Here is a 22,106-nt window from a genome sequence, read left to right as displayed (position 1 = left end):
ATTTTTTTCTTGTGGTTGCTGCAGTTTCCAAGTAAGGACCAGCCAAGCAGGGGTTTGTATTTCAGCTCAAGTTAACTCAAAGTTGCAGTTTTAGAGGTAAACAGGCAGAACATTTGTCTTGTGTTCTTACAGAATAAGATGCACTCACGCAATCCAAATAATAGCACAATAACTTAATGAATATATTTAACATGTTTTGCACAATCGCAAATGGATTAATACACAAAAAGAAATTGACCTGATCTCCTCCAGGACAAAAACACTGGTTTAAACTGCAATTTCATTCAGATTCATTGATTTTGTTATTCAAAAGGAAACCCTGCACTGTGTGCTACCTTCCCAGGGTTAGGCTTATTACAGTCACAATGGCTGTGCAGTATTTAGGCCACCATAAGACTTAAGGAATAATACAAGTGTTTAAAAAAAAGTACGCAGGATCCACTGTCCATAACTTGTAGCAGAAAATCAAGGGAATCAGCAAAATAATAAACAAGCAGCAACAAGTGTCTACGCTGTAAGAAAACAGGAGGTTTAGGATATTATGTATGTATGTATGTAGCCTGGTGCATATTAGGAACTATAGTAGTTGTAAATTAAAGTAGTTTTATATTTCAGCCATTGTTGCAATACTTTAAAGACATTTTATTTGTTGTAAATGCAATATTTACTTCAGAACCAAACCGCTGACAAACAAGTGTTCCATTAGCTGGTGAACACAGTGGAGCATTAAGCAGTTAAAAAGCTGAATATTTGTCTCAGAAGTTGGTGAAAACCAGATCACTCCATTGCTCCATTTGAACTGAGAGTTTAAAAGGGAAACACTCCTTTTTGTTAAAATGGTGATTTAGGTCATTGACCTTTCAGCTTGTTCCTCTTCCCGCTAGTTGCCAGATTCTGCTTTCATGAGGTGACATTAAGTGATGCACATTTTGTTTCCATCTGACAAAAACTGTCACTTTAAATTGCAGGAGAGGAGGATGGAGATGTTGGCTCATTAGTGGCTGACACAGACAACTGAATCCATCAAAGAAGTAAAACAAGAGGCAGCTCTTTTCATGTATGAGTGAAGAAAACGTAGCGAAAAAAAAAAAAAAGATGTCAAACAAAATGTCTGATTGAAAAAGAAAATACAAGAAATGGATGACTTCCATTTCGAGCACAAGACATGATGTGAAACATAGACAGGAATATATTAAATTCTGCTGCTGCTGCTGCACCTATGCTGCTGTGGCTGTGTGAGCTGCCGTGGTATTACAGTATATCAGTTTACAGAGCATTACATCACTAATGCAAACACTGTATGAATGTTAATCCTCTTCTTCCTGTATGACTTCAGAGGGATGTGGCAGGCAGACAAACAGAGGCTTTGGGGACTGACTGATAAGACGCAGCGCTGCCTGTGGCTGGTTGGTTAGCGTACCTGCTCTCCCGACCAATCGCTGCCAGCCGAACGCCAACAGAGGCAGGATTAATACATGCAACACACACTGAAGGTCAGGTGACCTCACTGTGGCAAAGCCTGTCTGAAGGTGGCACCTGTGAAACTTTCTCTAACCATATCTAGCTTTTCTTTTTTTTTTTTTAAGATATTTTTTTGGCCATTTTCAAGGCTTTATTGATAGTGAGAAACAGAGTGAAAGGGGAAGACATGCGGGAAAGGGCTCCGAGTCGGATTCGAACCCGGGCCGCCCGCTCACGAGGACAGTGCCTCTATTGTATGCGCTCTACCAGGTGTGCCACCGGTGCGCCCCCATATCTAGCTTTTCTATTAATAATAATAATAATAATAATAATGCATCAGTTTTATATAGCGCTTTTCAAAATACACAAAGACGCTTTACAAAAAAAAAAACACAAAGTGAAAGAGAATACAAATGGACAATACATACAGTACATACATACATACATACAAACACATACAAATATTCAAAAACAACAATACAGTGGATAGGAAAGAGATAAGAAGACAGAGGGTGGAAAATGATTTATCAGGTGTTGTTATTAATGTAGCAGAAATGAAAATGCAATGACACATTTTATTTACAGAGAGTCCCTGAGGGCTTATTATTACAACATTTAAATACATTTAATAACTCAGGGAGGTTAAAAAACGAAGGATACTGGGTCAAATTCAAGCACCTTTCAAACATTTTGCTTTTGCTTACAGTAAGATATTCTATCAGCACTTTATATAAAAAAAAATCTGTCATTTACTATAATTTATCACAAAATTATTAAGCAGTATTCAATACTTTTAGTACAAATAAAAACTTGGAATAATTCATAGAATTACAGGTCATATCACCTGAAAAACAACATCAAGATAAAAGTGATCCAAAGAAATCTTTGCACACTAAAAACACTAAACTTTACAGGTGCATCTCAATAAATTATAATATGATGGAGAAGTCCATTTCCAGTAGTTCAAGTCAAATAGCCCCAACCAAGTATTGAGTCATATAGATGGACATACTTTTCAGAGGCCAACATTTCCATATTAAACATACTTTTTAAAATTGGTCTTTTTTGAGACACATCATTTCAAGCCATCATCGTTATAATTAGCATAAATTAAATAAATTAAGACATGAAATGTTTCATTCTGTCTGTAATGGATCTATATTATCTGTTATTTCCACTTTTTAAATTGAATTACTGACATAAATAAACTTTTCTATGATATTCTAATTTGTTGAGATGCACCTGTTTATATTTACACATCTGTCACGTCCCTGCTCTCCCCTGTGTTCAGTCCATCATAACTGTCAGACCTCCATTTTTTCATAATTTCTCCCTCCAGCCCACGAGACAGACATCATCATCTCTGGTAGCTGCAGGACCAGGATCGAGGCGTCACCAACTCCCAGAAGCTATTCTGTTTGGCCAAAGAAGAAATAGTCTAAATATGGTAACATTATCTGTAATCCCTTTATACATTTTATCAGTATGATTTAACTTCCATTTATCATTTTAATAATCTCATTTAACTGCTGCCACTTCTATTTTTAGACAGCGGTTATCTGTGTTAAGCCATTGTGTGTGTGAATGACGCCACTGGCTTTAGAGGAGGCCTTAGCTGGTAGTTCATAGTGGAATAAGTATGTTAAGTACATCTGTGTCCATCTGTCGGGAAAATCCTTCACATCTGTGACAACTTCATCAAACGTTTGGGGTTTGAAAGGGGAGCTTTTGAAGGGTTAAATACATGTCAGATTTTTTTTTTTACAAATGTACCATTACTCAACACATGTGACTTTCCTACACGGGCTTAAGTGTGTAAATTGGGTGTGTCGTCTCTTTAAGAACAAGTGTATGCGTCACAGATGTTCATGAATGACTGGAGATAAGAACGGACAACAAAGCCAGGATGATGAAACAGTGAAAGAAGTTATCGTCAGATTCATCTGGTTATTATCATCTGTATGACGTATGACATTAAAGAACTCAAGCACCAGTCAGAAGCCAAGAGAAGAAAAATCCAAATATAGTGTAAAGTTAAACTGATATTGACTTTTTTTTTTAGGTGGCTGTAATAAATAGCAGCTGCCCCTTGATACTCCTAGCTGCTTCTTGAAAATGCGGGTCTTTTACGGAAGAGGATTGGGGCCAGGTGGGAGAAAAAAATAATGAGAGGAGGATTTATTTCTTTTTCCCCATGCAGTTCGAGAAAAAAATAGAAATAATGAGAATAAAGTCAAGATGTTGCAAATAAAGTTGAAATACGATTTCGAGAAAAAAACATAATAATGATTTTTTTTTTCTCTTACCTCGCCCTAATCCTCTTCCGTAGTCTATCCCTGCCTATCCAAATATATATGTATGTATATATATATCTATATATATATATATATATAGATATATATATATATATACATATATCTATATCTATATCTATATATATATATATATATCCCAAAACATTTTGAATATCAAAAATGAGTTAAAAAAAGTTAAATATTTTTCAATCATTTTAGAAAGTGAAATTCATACATTAAATAGATTCATTACGCATAGAGAGAAATATTCCAAGCCTGTTTTTCTTGTAATATATATATATATATGTAATAAAACCTGTGAGAAAGCATAGTCTGTGATGTAAGTTTATGTCACTGTAAAATATATATATATACACTGTCTGTCTGGTCAAGCTTTTTGAAGACTTTTTGACCCAGTGGACAGTAAGCCGACATAGAAGCAGCCATCCTAAACACTAAAACTATCCCAAAAGAGTAGAATTACCTTCATCCACATATGAAGGAATAAGTCAGACAGATGTAGGTGAAGTACTTACCCCTGTCCGAGGACAGTGTATCTGAGCGTACCACTCCTGGCAGTACAGACACACCTGGACGCCCTGTCCCAGGAAGAGACACGCCCACATGATGACGTTAAACACCAGGTTCTGGCGATTGTCGTTCATGGTGAAGTTGAGCACCACTAAGAGAGGACGACATGCGGGAAAGCTCTTCATTACTGGTGTGTGTGTGTGTGCGTGCGTGTGTGTGTGCGTGTGTGTGTGTGAAGGCTATCTGTAGTTAAACAGTAACAGTTCATTTGTGCTCCTGCTGAGATGTGAGGCCGCTACTAAGGACAAGGACAAACAACAGGAGCATGAAAAGTGAGAAAAGAAAATATTCTGTTGGATAACTACTTATCGAGTCCCAGGGGAAAAGGACTCAATGCACCAGTGTACTCTCATTAAATATAATGAGAGTTGTCCTCTGAAAACAGCTGCTAAATGGGTGTTAGAGTGAATAATTACTGATTTAAACTTTGAAGGCTTGAAGGCACCGTCCAGAATGTAGACGGAGACATTAACATATTTTTAACAAGCCATTCAATTCAGAGACAACTTTTTAATCTTTATGAGGCTTGCATTAAAATATTTTTCTTTCTCCATCCTCCTTTTTGTCTAATTTTCTATAAAAATGAAAGGCACACGTTATTAAATGCTGTCCTCCAGCAGCCAGGTCAGACTTTTATGTTTACATCACTGTGAAAATGTATAATGAGTATAACCGTCACCTCCTAAGACGGCGAAGAGACAGAACATGACGGGGTAGAAGAAGCCGAAGCCCATGGTCAAGACGTACTCATGGACGACAGCAGAGACGATGAACACGGAGAGCATGGCAGCTGTTCGGAATTTCCTTTTCGACAGCTGCAGGGATTAGAGGAAGAACAGGGAGAGGGGCGATGGATCAAAGGTCAGGGGTCAGGTGGGTTCAGCAGGAAATCTGTGTCACTAGAATTACAGAACAAGTGTTAAACTACTATAACACACTACATCATGTGACATGCTGCTTTGGATTACAGATAAAACCCACTGGGACATTATATTATTGTTGTGTTTAACATTATCTATCTATGTGTCATTGTTGTTTGCTGTGTGGGCTCTTTAGATACCCAGAGGAAGTCTCTGTATCCGTAGTAGTAAAGCCAGTCATGAACCACGACGTTCCAGGTACGATAATAGTTGGCGAAAGACGTCGAGTTCCACCAGTCCTGGAAAAAAAACAACGTATGGTGAGTGCACTGCAAAAAAGCCAACTTGTATTTTTTGGCCTAAAACAGTGATTTAAGTTGGTAAAACTTGGAAATATAAATTATTGACATTTAGGGCAATAATGTAAGTTAGCACAACAAAGGAAGCAAGTTGTCTGCTCAAAAACAAGTTGGTGAGTTTTTGTTACTTATATCTTTAAGTTGGGGTTCACAACAAGGGACAATAGTTCTGCTAACTCTTATTTCTTTGTTGTGAAATTCTGTCATTAGCGAAAGCTAGCGGCTAACTGATGCTAGCGGCGCAACTTGTTACAGCTACAAGAGTAGCTATTAGCGTATCAATGCTAACTCAAAATTGTGGTCGCAACATAAGCTGACATTTCATAGCGGCGTTACAATCGGGCCAATTCAGCACATTGCAGAAGTTAGAAGTAAGGATTTAAAGTTATTACAATGTAAAATTGTAAGTTCAATTTACAGTTGAGTTGACAAAAATCTGAATTCAGAGTTGAGCAAACTCAAAAACAAAACTTAAAATATTTAGTTTAATTGTTCAACTTAAAATTTTATCGAAGTTTGTTGCCTTGAAATTTTGAGTTCACCCAACTTTTCTTTTTTTGCAGTGTGTATGGATCAAAATTAAAACAGAAAAGAAAAGGATACTTAAATTTTAATACCTAAAAAACACTTACAAGGTTTCTGCCAAATAATTCATACTGTTTTCTAAAAGTTATAGTGGAAAGAGCCAAAACTTTATGAATCTTAAATTAAATATGACCTTAGAGCTAAGCTGGAGTTTTAGAGTTTGTAGCACACACTGTATTTCTAACAAGTATGAAGGCTTGGACGCTACGACTCTGGTGTCACAGGGAGACTTTTGAAGATTTTTTTATTTTCTGTATTTGCTCGTAAAGAAGAGAAACACACATATTTCAGCTAATGCCTTCCTCAGTGTGAAGACTCGCTGATTGTGACAGTCCAACCTCTTTCAGACAATAAAACTTCAGTTTTTACTGCATAAAAGGAACTTAGAACTGATTTCAATGAAACTATGTGACCACATTATCATAACAAACAAATAAATATGCAGTAAATGAGAGCTTTAAAACACTACTTTTAACTTTGACTGCAAACAAGATTATCTCATTGTGTGCATTGCTGTCATTGCTGCTTTAAAGGAGTAGTTCAACATTTTTGAAGGTACACTCATTTCTTTCTTTACGAGCTTCAGATACCACTCCAATATCTGTCAGTAAAGTATGAATCTGCAGGCAGGAGACGATTAGCTGAGCGTAGCATAAAACCATACATGCTGTACTTTTCCTCTGTAACATTTTATAATTAAGGGACAAATCATATACTTAAGAAATACTTAACTAATGCACAACTTATGATGCTTTAATGTACATTTCATAGATCATTAGTTATGGAAAGTTAGTTCAGTTACTGCATCATTATGCAATCAACTTAGCTGAATTCCTCTTTCATGCATTTGCTCAGCCTCTGTGATGAATAAGATAGTAGACCTAATGGTATTTTTGTATTTTTTTGACACATTGACACAAACATAGTGGGTGGGATATGAGTGTAGCACGGCAGAGAGAAATAGAAATATTTAAATTAAATGAATCACGATAGCTTTTAGCACTTTGTGATATTCAGGAGATTATGAGCAAAATATTTCAGAGAAAATTTACTCTTACTCTTACTAGTACTGTACTTAAGTACAATTTTGAGGTCCTTGTACTTTACTTGAGTATTTCCATTTTATGTAACTTTATACTTCTATTTCACTACATTTTAAGGTCAATATTGTACTTTTTACTCCACTACCTTTAGCTGACAGCTTTAGATACTTTTGACATGAAAATCATGATCAATTTAAAGTGATTAGTTGTTTAAAAAACAAACAAACATCATAACAGTATATGAGGTTGTTAAAATGAGCCCTACCGTGAGGAAATTAAAATGCTGCTACATAAATGCATCAATACTTGTAATAATCTAACAATATATTTAGAATATATAAAACAATCTGAGTGGGTCCATTCTGCATAACAAGTACTTTTACTTTTGATACTTTAAGTACGTTTTGATGCTGATACTTTTGTACTTTTACTTCAGTAAGTTTTGAATGCAGATATTTTACTTGTAGTGGAGTAATTTCACAGTGTGGTATTAGTGCTTTTACTTAAGTAAGAGATCTGAATACTTCTTCCACCACTGGTTGTTATATGGCATAAACAAAAATTACAAATCTTTGTCTCTGCCTCACTATTATGGAGTATAAATCAATCTGCAAGTTTAAATGAAATCACAACTTTGGACTTGCAGGAACACATCATTCAGAGCACATGAGCACAGTGCTATGTCACAGCTGGCTCAGGAGCTGTTACACAATATAAACTGTATCTACACAACATAATGATGGAGAGGTTAAACTGTTTTGAGACCATCAGGCCACCCCGCTGTAATCTCACTTGTCATTAATCAAAAATGTTCCCATCTGGAGAATTGGAAAATAATGCGTTCACAGGAGAGATGATGCCACACAAAATGAGCCACGCCACACACCTTGTAAAACATCCTGTCAGCAAAACGCAGCAGCTCCCCGAAGAGGTTGAGCCAGCAGTGCAGGAAGGCAAAGAAACACAGCAGAAGGAGCATTATACCTGAGACAGACAGACAGACAGACAGACAGACAGACAGAGAGTGAGAGAGTTTAGGAGGAACACTTTAATTCTGGGCATTGCTCCCAGCTTTCTCACAAGAATTGTAACTTGACACTGATGCTCTTATATCAGCACTTACTCAAACAGCTATTCACTTAAATAGAATAATAAACATGCCAACCTTTAATACCTGTATCTGTCTGCATAATAGCATCTTTAATCTTATCACCTACTTCAAAACACTGGAGACTGTTTTCCACTATTTCCATATTAAGTGATACATTAGCCAGCGATGACTCATATAGATTAGAGATAATAGAGGGTGTAAGCAGAAGTGATGTTACAATTGAAGAGGAACTTTAAAGGGATAGTGCAGAATTTATGAAGTGGGGTTGCATGAGATATTTAATTGATAGTCAGTGTATGATCTACAGTAGATGGCAGTTTGCACTCCCAAAGTTTGGAGAAGCAGAGAAGACTCCCGAAAGACAATCTGAGCAATTTACTGCTTTGGACAGGGGAAACTGCTTAAAAATTTTTAGTCATCAAGAAAAAAAGAAGACCAACTTAAAAAAATCATATACACTAGCGTTCAAAAGTTTGGATTAACCCAGAAAATCTTGATGAAAAATTGATATTTTCCATGAAAACAAACCGTTTTACTCATGAAATGAGTTACAAAATGAATCAAAAACATAGTAAAGACATTGATAAGGGTAAAAATAATAATTGTAACCTGTACAAATCTCCAACTTTACCTCTAGATACTCAACTAGCCTGAGAAAAGATCATTTTATTGCTTCTTAAATCTGCACAAAACAGTTTTCAGCTGTGCTAAAATAACGCTCATGTGTTTCAATGATCAATCAGCTTTTCAACACTATAAACGTGGATTAACACAATGTGCCACTGGAACACGGGAGTGATGGTTACTGACAATATAACACACATAAACTTTTAAAACACCAGTCATAAAATAACACAATTAACCTTAACAACTGAGGTAGCGGTAGATCAGCAACGCCTGTGCTCTGCAGGGTTAAATTACAGTTTTTTTCCAATGGAGTCTGGAGTCTTTGAAGAGAGCATGGATGGATTTAAAAGCTTCAGTTTTCTGTCAGAAAGGGCTATCTGATGGCAAGGTCAAGTGGTGAAAATATTCTATATACAGTGTACACTTCAATTCATATAGATGTTTCTGGGTGGCTTATGTACATTTTGCTGCTGCCTCCATCCACAGCAGTATGTGTGTGCCGACTGACCTCCGCTGAAGGTAATACACTGAATACATAGATAAATACTTTATACAACTCTACTTCAAAGAATCCAAGCTATCCCTTGACCTTATGTTTATTCAACACTTGACCTCCTTTCAACATTATTGGAAAAAATCTCCCATAACAAGCTTCATGTAGTTGGAGAGCAGAAGGTTTGGTACCTGGTAATATTGAGTGGAACACAGCCAGCACCATGCTTCGTTTACTCAGAGGCTGGTTGGTCTGGGGTCTGAAGACCGGCACACAAAGGCGGACCAGGATGAAGTAGCCGTAAAACACACATCCTAAGATCTGCAAATTGCCGTTCAAAGGAAATGTAAGTGAAACACAGAGCACATTTGAGAATCTAAGATAACAGAGATTAAAGCTATTAAGCACATGTAGTTTATGAGTCACGTTATCACATATATATCAGCAACTTCTAGGTCAAATATTTGTTATCTAGGTCATTCACCTCACATAGGCCTTGTTCATTTTCTTACACAGTGTTACATAATCTAACTGTGAGGTGTTCAGTGTGGACATGAAAATTAATCCTTATAGGCCCCAAATTAAGTTTAATCTTACCATGCCAAGTGTGATGCCAACGTACTTCCATCTTATGTGGCTATTCCTGCAAAGAACAGACAGGATATTACTATTTACAGTGTGTTAAATCAGTTAAATCAGCTGTGACTGCAGTTTTTAGGCACAAATAAGCTTTTTCACAGCAAACATTTTGTCTCATGAAAGTAGGAAAATGTTCAGTGTTACTAATAACTTTTAGGAATGTCTATGTTTTAGTGAAGTGTCCCGGTAAACTATAAAATGACTGTAAAATCGATATAAGCGGAGACCTCTGGGCCTGAAATCAATGCAACAGAGCCTTAAACATGCATTCTTTCTAATGACCAGCAGGGGGCAACACCACTGGTTGCAAAAACGAGTCCAATTGTATAGAAGTCTACAAGAAAACCTCAGTAAACATTTTTCGAATTTGAGTTTTCTACAATGCAGCATGATGTTCTCTTGTATTACTAAGGTCCCATTTAGAGCTAATGTGAATGTTTTATGAACTTGTGCTTTGCAACTGCAAAATACGCAAAGTGTCTTGTTTGAAAAAGGCCTACAAGGAATTTAAATTGCTACCACTTTGCTTCATAATTTTTTGAGTTTGTGTCAGTTGCACTCACATCCCTATGCGACTAATTAAATCAAAACAATGAAGGATAAGGCAATGGAAATGGGAAAATATGTCTCACCGTGGATATGATTCCCTGTAGATGAGTGTGGGACAGAAGAGGAAGTACAGATAACTGGAAAATGTTGGAAAACTGGGAGATTCTCCTGAAAAGCAAACAAAATTCAGTGAGTTCAACCATGAAAGAGGAGTGGTCGAGTTTTGAGTCCTAAAATGTGGCATTAAAATATCTTTCAGCACACAAGTTGCCTTTAATGATTTTTTTAAAAAGGGGATTTGGTTAAAAATAGCTGATTTAATGTCTGTGGCTCAGACATAAGCTTCTCATTTCATTTTTCTTGTTTCCTCATGTGGCATAATGCCAGCCATTAACAGCTCCATTTGTGAACACTAAAGCTTTACAGTGCTGTAATGTAGGGACCTGCTAACAAACGGCTGCTTTTTAGATCAAACAACAGTCCGTTTATCGTGAAATCGTTAAGCCATTATGTCAAATTGTCTGTCTAAAGGCCTCTTATCTCTCTTGCTGAATTATTAGCTGTACTTCAGTCAAGCTCCAACTTCTTATAATGGCATTAAGAAATGGAAAAACTGCTGTTTTGTGGATATATAATTCAACAGGAACTGTAAAAAATCTTGACAAAAAAGGAGCTATTTTCAGCTCATATCAAAACCAAACTGAAACCAATATTTTTTTTGACTTCACTGCAGGAAGTATTCATGTTAACAACTTTGACTTCTGCAGTTTAAGAGACACAACCTTCACCACTAAAAGACTTTGTACAATGGGATCTCATGGGGTTGAACATACTGGAGGATATTTACTGCATGGGGGTGTATTCATTGTTAGTTTTAACTTCAGCATGAATCATTAGGTTGGTAACCTGCTGAGATCTGTTTTACTCATTTTTCTCCGGTGTCTGGGAGTGTCACAGTGAGTAATGACACTGCCTGAGGAGTAAATACACCTGACATCAATACAATGCAGCGCAGTACCTTCCTTTGGCGTATTCTTCATAACAACAGGAGTGGTTTCTCTTATGAAGGAGTAGCTCTTCATCAGGAATCGAATCTGACGGAAATTGATACAGTTATTATGTGAAGTGAGAGGGAAATGTATCAATACCAACAGCTTCATATTGCCCGTTTTTATTGCATGAATTGACAAGATGCCGGAAGCAAACAACTTACATCTTTGTGGCCTCAATCTCATGTTTCTCTGTTTATATATTGACCCAATGATGCATGATTAAGCACGCTTCTGTAATTAATCGGGAAGTATAATAACAGGGGAACACAATTGGAGAAGTGGTTTATCATTTTAGCCCTTAGTCCAGACATGATGCATCATCAATCTGCATACAGCACAGAACCACTTACTCTTTTAGGGCAATTTAGTGAAGTAAACACAGTCAGTTTAAAGTCTTAAATCAATATAATGCTTTATGTATGAGACAGACAGCGTCAGAATTACAAATAGTCTGATTGGATGCGGGTCAGTTGAGGATCAGGACCAGGTTTCCCAAAAGCATCTAACCAGTGGGATTAATTCACCACTGGAGCTAAAATGATCTTAGTACTAAGACGGGTTTTGGGAGACCGGGGCCGGTGTGATAAAGAGGATGAGGAGGTATTACAGTATGGGTCTGTGATGTTCAAAAGCTGGCTACACTGAGATCCGCTGTTGCTTTTGGCCCCTGTCCAGCTGGAAGTCTCACATTTCTGGCCAGCAAGCTTTTCTTATCACAATGTTCCTGCTGATGGCACTGAAGGGCTGCATTTATAATTTTGGATTACCAAAGAATTTTTTTTTTTGCTGCATTCCAGGTTGTTGCAAGCACAGGTTGTTCCTAATAATAAAAAACATCTTTACTGGATTTATTCCATTAGATTTATTCTGCTGAGCTGCAGTTTACATTGCAATAAACACACTGCAGTTATTTTTTTATGGGCTATAAACAAAATTTAAACCTTTAAGACAAACAATTTTTTAGGAGAAAGCTGCTACTGTAAACACTGACCTGCTGCTTATGTATATATGTACAAGGCTAGACAGTAACAGCTGCCAGAATTTGGCAACAAATTCTTGGCCTTTTTGACATATAACAATTGAGACAGCAAACAGGAAAACATGCACCCCCAAATAAATATTTTTTTAAATATTTGTTGCATTAGTTGTATTTATATATTACTAAAGGATCTGGAAAGAACATGACAACAGCTGATTTACTGGTTATTTTCATTATTAAACTCAAGATTCAAATTCTGTAAAAGTCTGATCTCAATAAAAATGAGTTACTGTAACAATGCTTTTATTCTTTAATGCTACAGAGCTGACATGTAACTGCACAGTAGCCTAAGGTGACTAAAAATAGCAAAAACATTTTCAGCTTCAGTAACCATGAGCCGATGCCTCATTGCTTGCCTGGCAACAACTATTAAAAGTTACTATCATTGAAATATTAATGCGTTATTGTTTGGCTACAAACTGAACTGTAACATTCATTAAAATTCATATTCGGTGGCCTTTCCAATCTGCCGGTTCTCACTTTTACTCTGTTGATTCCTCCTGTTAACTCTGTTGGCTGCTAAATGGGAATAAAGTGTTGCACACTCTGGCTCTATTTGCATTTCTCACTTCTTTTGCTGTTTTGTTTTTTTTTATAAACTTTTAACTCATTTTTATTTTCTCTGCTTGCAACACCCAAACCTCCTCATGAGATTTAAGCTCGGCATTCGTTCTTGCTAAGCTTTAATCATCAAGTGTGTTCACAAATCTGTACCATGAATGCATGTGTCATAGGGGGATTAGATAATCTTGCAGAATCCTCGATGCTTCATGGATTCTTAGAGAGTGCAGAGCCCAAATGTAAATATAGAAATATTACATTGTCAATTTAATATCAAGGCTTTGACCTCTTCTTTATATGATACTAACCTCCCCCTAGAGCAGAGGGCCGCAACAAAAGAGAGAAAAAATGTCCGAGTGGAGGCGCAAACATCATTTTGAGCATTACGAAGAAGATAAAACAGCCTAGTAGGTCTAAATTAGCCTACCAACATAACTAATAGGTCTAAATGAGCATCTATTAATATAATTTTCTCAGAATGCAGCGAGGACTAAAGTGCAAACTCAAAACTAGACCTGAAGCTGGCAAAATTTAGAATTTAAGGACCAGACCGTAGACTTTTCTAAGATATGATGCACATTTTAGTTGACCAAAATGTTCAACTTGTGGCTGTGGAGCCGCAGGTTGCCTACACCTGCCCTAAGGGGAAGTAAGACTCAGAGCCTTAAGCTGGATGCTGCAGGTGGAAGTTGGGCTTTTGAAATGAGCAGAAGTAAAATAAGTACACTGCTGTGGTTGGGATTAAAGCGTGCATTGGACATATGTTGCTGTGAGAAGAGTTTGCCATGTGAATGTAGCACCGACATTAAGTCGGGATGCCTGAACTAGCTCACAGGTGTCACTGCGTCAAGTATAATAAATGATGCCCCATCCTGTCTTCACGTTTGCACCCTGTTCTCAATCAATGTCACAGCATTTATTGCTCAAACACTCACCTGCTCCATTATCACAATAAACCTCGAGGCTGGTGGCAGCTGGTAGTCTACGACCACAAAGATGGGGAAAAGTCCCAGTACGTAGGTTTGCACTGCAGACAGGACCAGGCCCGTGCCGAGAGACAGCCCCAACTTAGAGGAGGAGCTGTGGTACAAAGAGCCCCAAAACACCAGGGTGAGGTAGGGGACCAGCAGGGTGTAGGCAAACATCACAGTCCAGGCCCAGGTGACCGTCCCCAGCTTCCCGAAGGCGTAGAAGAACAGGTCAAACTCCAACACCAACCTGTGTTTGCAAAAATAAAACAAATTATAATCATTACACAAAGGGAACATTGATTGGAAGATTAAAATTATGTTGGCATTAAGGACATTTAGGTGATAAGCTCCATTTGGGTTTTCACTTCTAACAGGGTTTGCATAACCACTTTAATTACATTAAAGCATGAGTGGCTTTAATAAATAGCAGACATAGTTAAATGCACTGATTTTTCCATTACTCTCTCTGAAAAGAACCCTCTGGTAATAACAATAAGACGAGATTTAAAATATCCACTCATTGCAGCATATCAAAGGGTTCCTTTATTTTTTTCATCAATTTTCTCCATATTGAAATCAATGCTAACTGTGGGTGGATGTATCGAGCAATTTGCACACAGTCGAGTTTTCTGCTGGGGAAACATAAGAATTAAACTCTCAATCCTGCGTCCGTAAACGGCAACTGAATCATTACTGAGCCGCCTAAAGCAACAGCAGAAATACTCAGAGGGATTGATTGCTCTATCTTTCTGCTGCCAGATGAGCAGAGGGGCAGGGAGAGAAGGAGGGAGGGACACAATAAGGAAGATAAGAAGTTTTTAAAGGCTTTGGGGTAATTGAGTTTCTATTAGATTTAGTTCAGGGTCATGGAGTTTGAATCGTGTCGTTGTCGTAAACACACACACACACACACACACACACACACACAGTCACATGTCACACTGACCTGCCCTGGTCGATGTAGTCGACAGCCAGCGTGCTCATACAGAAGATGAGGAGTACGGCGATGAACATGTGGTAGATGGTTCTGATGTGGTTGATCTCAAACAGTTCACTGATGAAAAGGAGAACATCATTAAATCACCTAAGTTGTATTCATGTGTAATTATTTTGTGCTGTATACATATTAGAGGTTTATTCATCTAAAATACACACAAACATAGGAATATCTGAATGATCTATACTAGTGTAACTTGGTGTACTTGGTAAACATGTGGCCAACATAACCAGATAATCCAGATAGTCTGTTTTAACAGCACAACTCCTCTCCAGCATATCATGCACGCACACTGTTGTCCATAAAGTTGGAATAACAATCATCTGTTTATTACCATTTAAATGCATCAGTCATCACTTCGGAAGAGGCTGATTAATATAGTTTTGAGACGACACTTTATCTGTCAAGAATAAATCACATTGCCACTGTCATTTCATGGAAAGAGGTAAAAAATATAGCATTCCAACTTTATGAGCAACAGTATTTTTGTATTTATTATCTTGCACTTATTATGTACTGTTTATTGCAGGTTATTTGCAGTGTGTTTAGCCACTTTAATAGCTAGCAAGTTGTACCTAATAAAGCTACCTAATTATTAATAATAATATCAATAATAATAAAGGTACCTAAGTCAAAGGTATTATGTGAAGCAATTTACATGTGCAGTGTGCACGAGTGCCTTCTACTAACCAAGAGCGATGCAAGGCGTGGGCAGCCTACCAGCTGATTGCAACCTAATCTAAGCTAAGGTTAGCCAGCTAACAGTGACTCAGCAGCGTGGTATGGATCTGGCATTGGTTCAATTGTATCACTATCTGATAAAGTAATTTGCAACAGGAAGCTAGTTAGTATTATGGTTTATAGATGGACATCACTGTTTTGCTGATGCAGGATATACACTCACGCCTACAAAATGTGAGAACATGTGCAAGCAAATGGATGCTGACTGTAGTTCCCTTCATTTTCAAAAAAAATCCTCTCAATACCTTTAATTATTGCATTTGAAAAAAATAATGAAGTCAAGATAAATAAAACACTATTTGGGCATGGTACACTTGAATTGAGTGTTTAACCTTTCACACTTACTCCAACATTGATGGTCTGGCCATGAACACTTTGCCGTCATCCATTCTCTGAGATCTAAAACACAGAAAAATGCACGGGCACGTTTTACTGCAGTTAATGAGCTGATTAATATATCTCCCAAATCAATATGTGTGCTAATAAAAGCTGCCGTCTCCTCCTCCTTCTTTCTTCTTACCTGGATGAGGGGTTTTTAGCCGCCTTTCCATTAACTGTTGGCAGCATCTGGGTAAAAGGCTGGACGGACTCAGTCAAAGCTTTGTCGAGTAAATCACTGAGCTGATCCTGGACCTGCTCCAAGACTTTCACCTTCACCTTCTGCAGGATGACACAAAGGAGAAAATTCTGTTAGCTGGATCCTGGAAACTCTCTGCAAAGCCTTCTGTATTTTCTCCTTCCAGATGTGTGAGACAGAATATGTGGACAACTTAAGATACTGTCTGGAATAAAGATCACCTGTGCATGTTTCTGCCACCGTCTTAGCTCTTCTTCTTCTACAAGACTACGACCTCCAACTGCAGAGAGAAGAACATCAGTTGCATGTAATTATCACTCGGTACAAGATATTGTACATATTGCACCTGAATTAATATTCAGTGTAGAACTAAAGGGGAAGTTAAGAGAGAAATGTGACACTGAACATATTTGTGCAGCAATCCTACATACATATAGTGCTTAACAAATTGATTAGACCAGCGGTGTATGCCCCGTGTCCTAAATCAACAGCATTAGTTAGTTGTTGCCATTAATTTGTTTTTATGTTTGTGTAATTGTTAATACATCAGTATGTGGAACAGGGATGGGCAACTTAAATGCTGCAGGGGCCACAATTTTTCCTTGACACTACCACAGGGCCACATGTAGGACCGTGCACTTCACCAGATATGATGAAACTGCAATTTAAATATGTTTACAGTGCAGTGACTTAACATATTTCATGCTCAAATGCATGTTTAACAGTATAAATAGGAATACTAGAGGTTTGAAGCAAATAAAAAACTGTGATTTCTTTTTTTTTTTCAGTGCAAGAACAGCAGACCAACATTAATTGCAAGAAGTAATGTTGTGCATTTTTACACTGCACTCATAAGATAGTTGTACTGAGGGCCACTTCAAGTGAGGTTGCGGGCCTTATGCGGTCCCCGGGCCTCCAGTTGCCCATCCCTGATGTAGAAGCTCCTTAACCAAAATGATATTTTTAAGGCTGAAACAAAATGATTATTGTTATCCATGAATTTTAAAGTTAAAATAGTTGATTAAGATGCCAAATTATAGTTATTTAGTTCCATTCATGCATTGCATAATGTTATGCTTGATTAATTTTTGACCCAGTGAGTCGTTAAAATTTTGTTAGAAAAAGATGAATTCAGTTTGTCATTTGCATTTTAGTTTTAAACAAGCTTTTCAAAGGTTTCTAAAATATTTACGTTTTCACGTTTTTGTGACATGTGGTCCAATAAATTTGTTAAGCACTGTATATCTACTCAAGAAAAGCACAATTATTGTGATTATTGTTTCTAAAATCTGGGTCTAATCCTTTTTGTAAGAACTGCAAATCCACAAACATGATTTAATAAATTGAACAATTATGGAAAAAAAAGGACAACTAAAAATATAATGACTTCCGGCAAAAAAACACAGTAGAACACAATAGAATATCACAAGTTAAAACCTTTAACGTAAATAGAAGAACATGTAAACATATTATTGACCATACCATGACCTGAGATCTCTTCTGACTGGTGGGTCTTGATGTTTCGGTGGGTTAATCCGTTAGATGGCTCCACAGTCGTCATGGTTACCACTGGAGCACACCACAACACTCAGGTGGACAATCCTGTGCATATCACACACACACACTTAGTATCACACACACATTCTCTTGCACGTTCTCCCTTCCTGATGTTTGATATGTGACTTATGCTGCCAGGTTCAGTATTTGCCCAATCTAACTTGTTGTTTGTTGGTCCAATAAGGCTGGGAGAACATTGGTGCACCCGCTGACCTCACTCACCGCCGTTTGGACGCACACATGGCTCATTTCCCGGTTATAATCTAAAGTAAATCCCTTCTGGATCACTTATAGAAACACACTGGTGTATTGCTCTCCATGTGCCACAATAAATTATGCTAAATCAAGAGATTTCACCCCTTTAAGACCTGTGACATCACAGAACAGAGGCAATATGCTTGAAACTTTCAAGCTATGGAGGGCGGGGCAGCAAAACTTTTCACTCTACGTGATTTAGTGAGAATTTACCCTTTGCTGAGGCATGACGATGTCAAGCAGAGAATCTTAAACTATAAATTGAGAGATTAAATGAGGTCACTGGCGCGTTGCTGGCAGGTTGCCTCATGCCAAGAGGCATTAATATTCCTGATGAGTCTTAGCGAGGAGGTGAGCCTTCTTGTGTGAATCTCCAACTTTGTAAAGTGCACAAACTTCTGATCTGACTGCAGGAACATATAGCGGGTCAGAGGTTTTGAACGCTAGTTACCTACAGTGCTTTTCTATCACAGGAATGTTATCAGGAGTCATTTGAGCTCAAGCTAAAGAACGTAAACAAATGATAAAGCCGCTCTACCTGTCCCCAGTGGAAGTTCAGACACTAAAGATAACGTACACAGAAGACTGACGGAGAGGTGAAAGACACAGAGTGACCTCATTTTCTAATCCATGCCGTTTGATCATTCCTCAGGAGAAATGTCAACACAGCAGATAAGCTTCATGCCGATACACAGATTATATATTATGTGGCTGCAGATGATGAGACGGCAGAGAAAGAGATGAAGAGAAACATGAGCAGATCAGACTTTCAGAGGGATCCTGCTGAAGGAATCAAACTTAATGGCTTCTCCTCTTGTCTTACTTATTTTGCTATAATGAAGGAATATTATTATGTATATTGCAATGTTTACCTCTAAGATTAAAGGCAGTTCAGGGCTTTTAGACTTACAAAGAAGTTTCCACAATCAGATATACTGGCATGGTAAAAAAAAATATCAGTGGGGTAAAAATAAAAGCACATACGTCTTGAATTTTACATTTTTAACCAATGATTTCTGATTTACAGTACACCCATTATGGCAGAACTGTCAATACCCTCTAATCTGTTTAATTAATGTTCCATTTCATCCTTTTTCAATTCTAAAGGTGTTCAAAAATGCTTATTTTGTCCATTCAGTGGTCCAAAACCAAAATATATTCACTTTTCATTGCTGTACAACAGACAAAAGCAGCTAGAACAAGTAAATGTTGGTATTTTTCCATGATAAATGACTCAAACTGTTGAAAAACTGTCTTGAGATCTGATATGGGCATACTTTTGGCAACTATTCAACCATACAAGTTTGTAGATTACATAGAAAATCACAACTTTATTAACAGCCAATCAGAAATTTCGAAAAAACACTAACATTGTATTTATCAAATGTATTCCATATGTTGTTGTTTTTACACTGCAGATGTCTTCATGTCTTTGATATTCAGCATGTTATGCATTTAATACTTGTTGCAGAGCCAGTTTTTTTGATATTATATTTAGGGTTAAGGTTAGGTTATGATAACCTAACCCTTTGGACCAATTTCTTCATGTTAGTGCTGAGGTAAGTCCAGAGAACACTTACAAAGGTAATTAAAACGTGTTGTGGGAATGAATGGGTTAAATCAAACTAAGAATACTGAGAATAGACCAGTAAATCCTGCCAGATAGTATTATTTTCTAAATAAGTGTCTTTTTAACCACAGCTTCTGAAGCAACCATGATGATGACTAATGTCTCTATTTCAGAGGGATTATCACAGAAATAAAAGCTACCCTGACACAAATTAATTTAGTCAGTGAGATGATCAAATAAAGGACATTTTAATCATATTATGCTAATCAGATGTCACAGAGTACTGAACTAATAATTAAATAGTTTCAATTAATGCTGTCGATGAGCATTATCAGTCACCTCAAGCTCAACTGAGGATTGACTGGGAAATAAAACAAATGTCTGAGGTCACATTTTAACAATGAAGCTTTGGAATTGATCTCTGGTGTTTAGTTTTTAGTTGAGTGGTTTATAATCTATAAGGAGTATAGTGTAAGGTCAATAATGGGTCAATTGATAAAGCCATAACTTACCATAAAAGCCATAACCCTTAATAGGGCACTCATTGAAATACTTTCCAAAGTTCAACCCTAGAGAATATTGGAGGATATTACAGCCAGAATGTGTAAAAAAAACACATATGAAAATAATATTTTGAGAAAAAAGTTTACGAGATTAAAGTGGCAAATCTACGAGAAAAAAATTGCAGATTTTTGAGATTTAAAGTGGTGAATCTGGGAGAAAAAAGCAGCTTTTTTCCCACTTTTTCCCCGTAAATCTGCGACTTTTTTCGCAAAGATTTGCCACTTTAAATCTCTTAAATCTGCGACTTTTATTCTGCATTTTCAACTTCAGCTTGAACCAAATTTCCGACAGCATAAACTGTGGGTTTAAAATAATGACAGATGTCAGATACATGTCAGGCAGACATCCATCAGAAACATTTGTCATTTTGTCAGATTCATACTCACTCAGTGTTCAGCCTCGGGCTCAGTCAGCGGTCCACCGGCTGAGAAGAACCGTTTCAATCGATGATTCCTGCTAAAAGAGAGTCGCTGGAGTATTTATAAGTAAGTCTGTGTCACAGTTCTTACGATCTGTGTCCTCACCTTTTCACAACTGCTATTTTGCACTTTGCCCTCTTGGCTCCTCTCCACCTCCTCCACTGGATGTGTGAGGTCATGCGGCAGGACAGTGTTAGAGTTTGTCCTTTAGTCTCATCTCACATTCACACAGATGGATTGGCATTGCAAACTGTAATCATAGGATATCTGTAAAGGTTCTTAGAAAGGTCAAATGAGTTCTACTTCAAGTACTGAGTCAAAGGCAAACACATAAAATAGCTGCTTTTAATTTATAAAATTCAAAAGTTACTTCAGTTGGAAGTTTGGCCTTCATGTCAATGCATGTGCAGAGTTTGATAGTAGAAGACTGTTTTCACATTCATCTGCTGAGGGACAAGGGTTTCTATGCTCACCTTGAATCTCAATTTACAATGAGTGCACATGACCCGGGGCGAGACATTCAAAGATTCAGGATTTTTCAATTCTTCCAGTTGAATTAAACATATTCGTACAGTTTTCTCTTTGTGAACTCATGTTGTCCATGCACTGTACAGTTTAAAGATTTTATGCTATTTTGCTTTTTATAACATGTCTCTTGTCAGACTAGTGGAAAGAAAACATCCAAAATCCACATTTTTATTACTACAATTTGTCTGTAGATTTCTCCTACATTCAGCAAAAGTTGGCATTAGATAATAACTCATTTGCAAACTTATATATAGACTTTTAGAAAATTTCTCAAGATCTTAATGCAAGTTATTAACTGGGGGAGTTTCACTGTGATATCTGTTAGTTAAAAATTGACTATATGCACCTGTACTGTCTTGCACAGAACACATATGTCTAAAGGCTGTTTTCTTAGAAATATATTTTTTCTCATACTCAATGAGTCATAAATCTCCACTTCAGTTGCACTTAGATACACCAAACTTTCCAGTTTGATTGTTATCTACACTCACTCGCCACTTTATTAGGTACACCTGTGCAATTGCTCGTAAATGCAAATATCTAATCAGCCAATCACATGGCAGCAACGCAATGCATTTTAGCATGTAGACATGGTGAAATTGACCTGCTGAAGTTCAAACTGAGCATCAGAACCGTATTATTTCAAAAGCTGCTGATCTACTG

General features: G+C 37.3%; 1 protein-coding gene across 2 annotated transcripts; it reads right to left on the bottom strand.

Moving 5' to 3' along the window:
* Positions 1-1,810: 1,810 nt before the first annotated feature.
* Positions 1,811-21,038, bottom strand: soat2 (sterol O-acyltransferase 2). 2 transcript variants are annotated; one of them, XM_059327970.1, is made up of 16 exons: positions 20,883-21,038; positions 18,033-18,152; positions 16,772-16,830; positions 16,494-16,633; positions 16,319-16,372; positions 15,182-15,289; positions 14,200-14,482; positions 11,631-11,706; positions 10,696-10,780; positions 10,022-10,067; positions 9,616-9,745; positions 8,080-8,177; positions 5,407-5,505; positions 5,026-5,161; positions 4,292-4,437; positions 1,811-2,875 (listed from the first exon to the last, which is right to left on the bottom strand). In XM_059327970.1, the coding sequence occupies exons 2-16, from the start codon at positions 18,109-18,111 to the stop codon at positions 2,819-2,821; spliced, it is 1,596 nt and encodes a 531-aa protein (XP_059183953.1). In that variant the 5' UTR covers positions 18,112-18,152; positions 20,883-21,038; the 3' UTR covers positions 1,811-2,818. The 2 variants fall into 2 exon arrangements, with proteins under 2 accessions (XP_059183953.1, XP_059183961.1); XM_059327978.1 differs by having other exon boundaries at positions 16,772-16,824.
* Between the last annotated feature and the right edge of the window lie 1,068 nt (positions 21,039-22,106).

Source organism: Centropristis striata, chromosome 3 (genome assembly GCF_030273125.1).
Source record: "Centropristis striata isolate RG_2023a ecotype Rhode Island chromosome 3, C.striata_1.0, whole genome shotgun sequence".
NCBI classification, from domain to species: Eukaryota; Metazoa; Chordata; class Actinopteri; order Perciformes; family Serranidae; genus Centropristis; species Centropristis striata.
Note: the sequence above shows the minus strand (reverse complement) of the source record. Positions and strands in the feature narration are given on the sequence as shown.

Bases quoted from the DNA above. Each gene is read 5' to 3' on its own strand.
- soat2 (XM_059327970.1), bottom strand. From the start codon at position 18,111: ATGACGACTGTGGAGCCATCTAACGGATTAACCCACCGAAACATCAAG. The intron at 14,483-15,181 runs GTCAGTGTGACA...TTGCAAACACAG, and splicing joins GACTACATCGACCAGGGCAG to GTTGGTGTTGGAGTTTGACC. The intron at 5,506-8,079 runs GTGTGTGGCGTG...TTTTTTTTCCAG, and splicing joins CTGACAGGATGTTTTACAAG to GACTGGTGGAACTCGACGTC.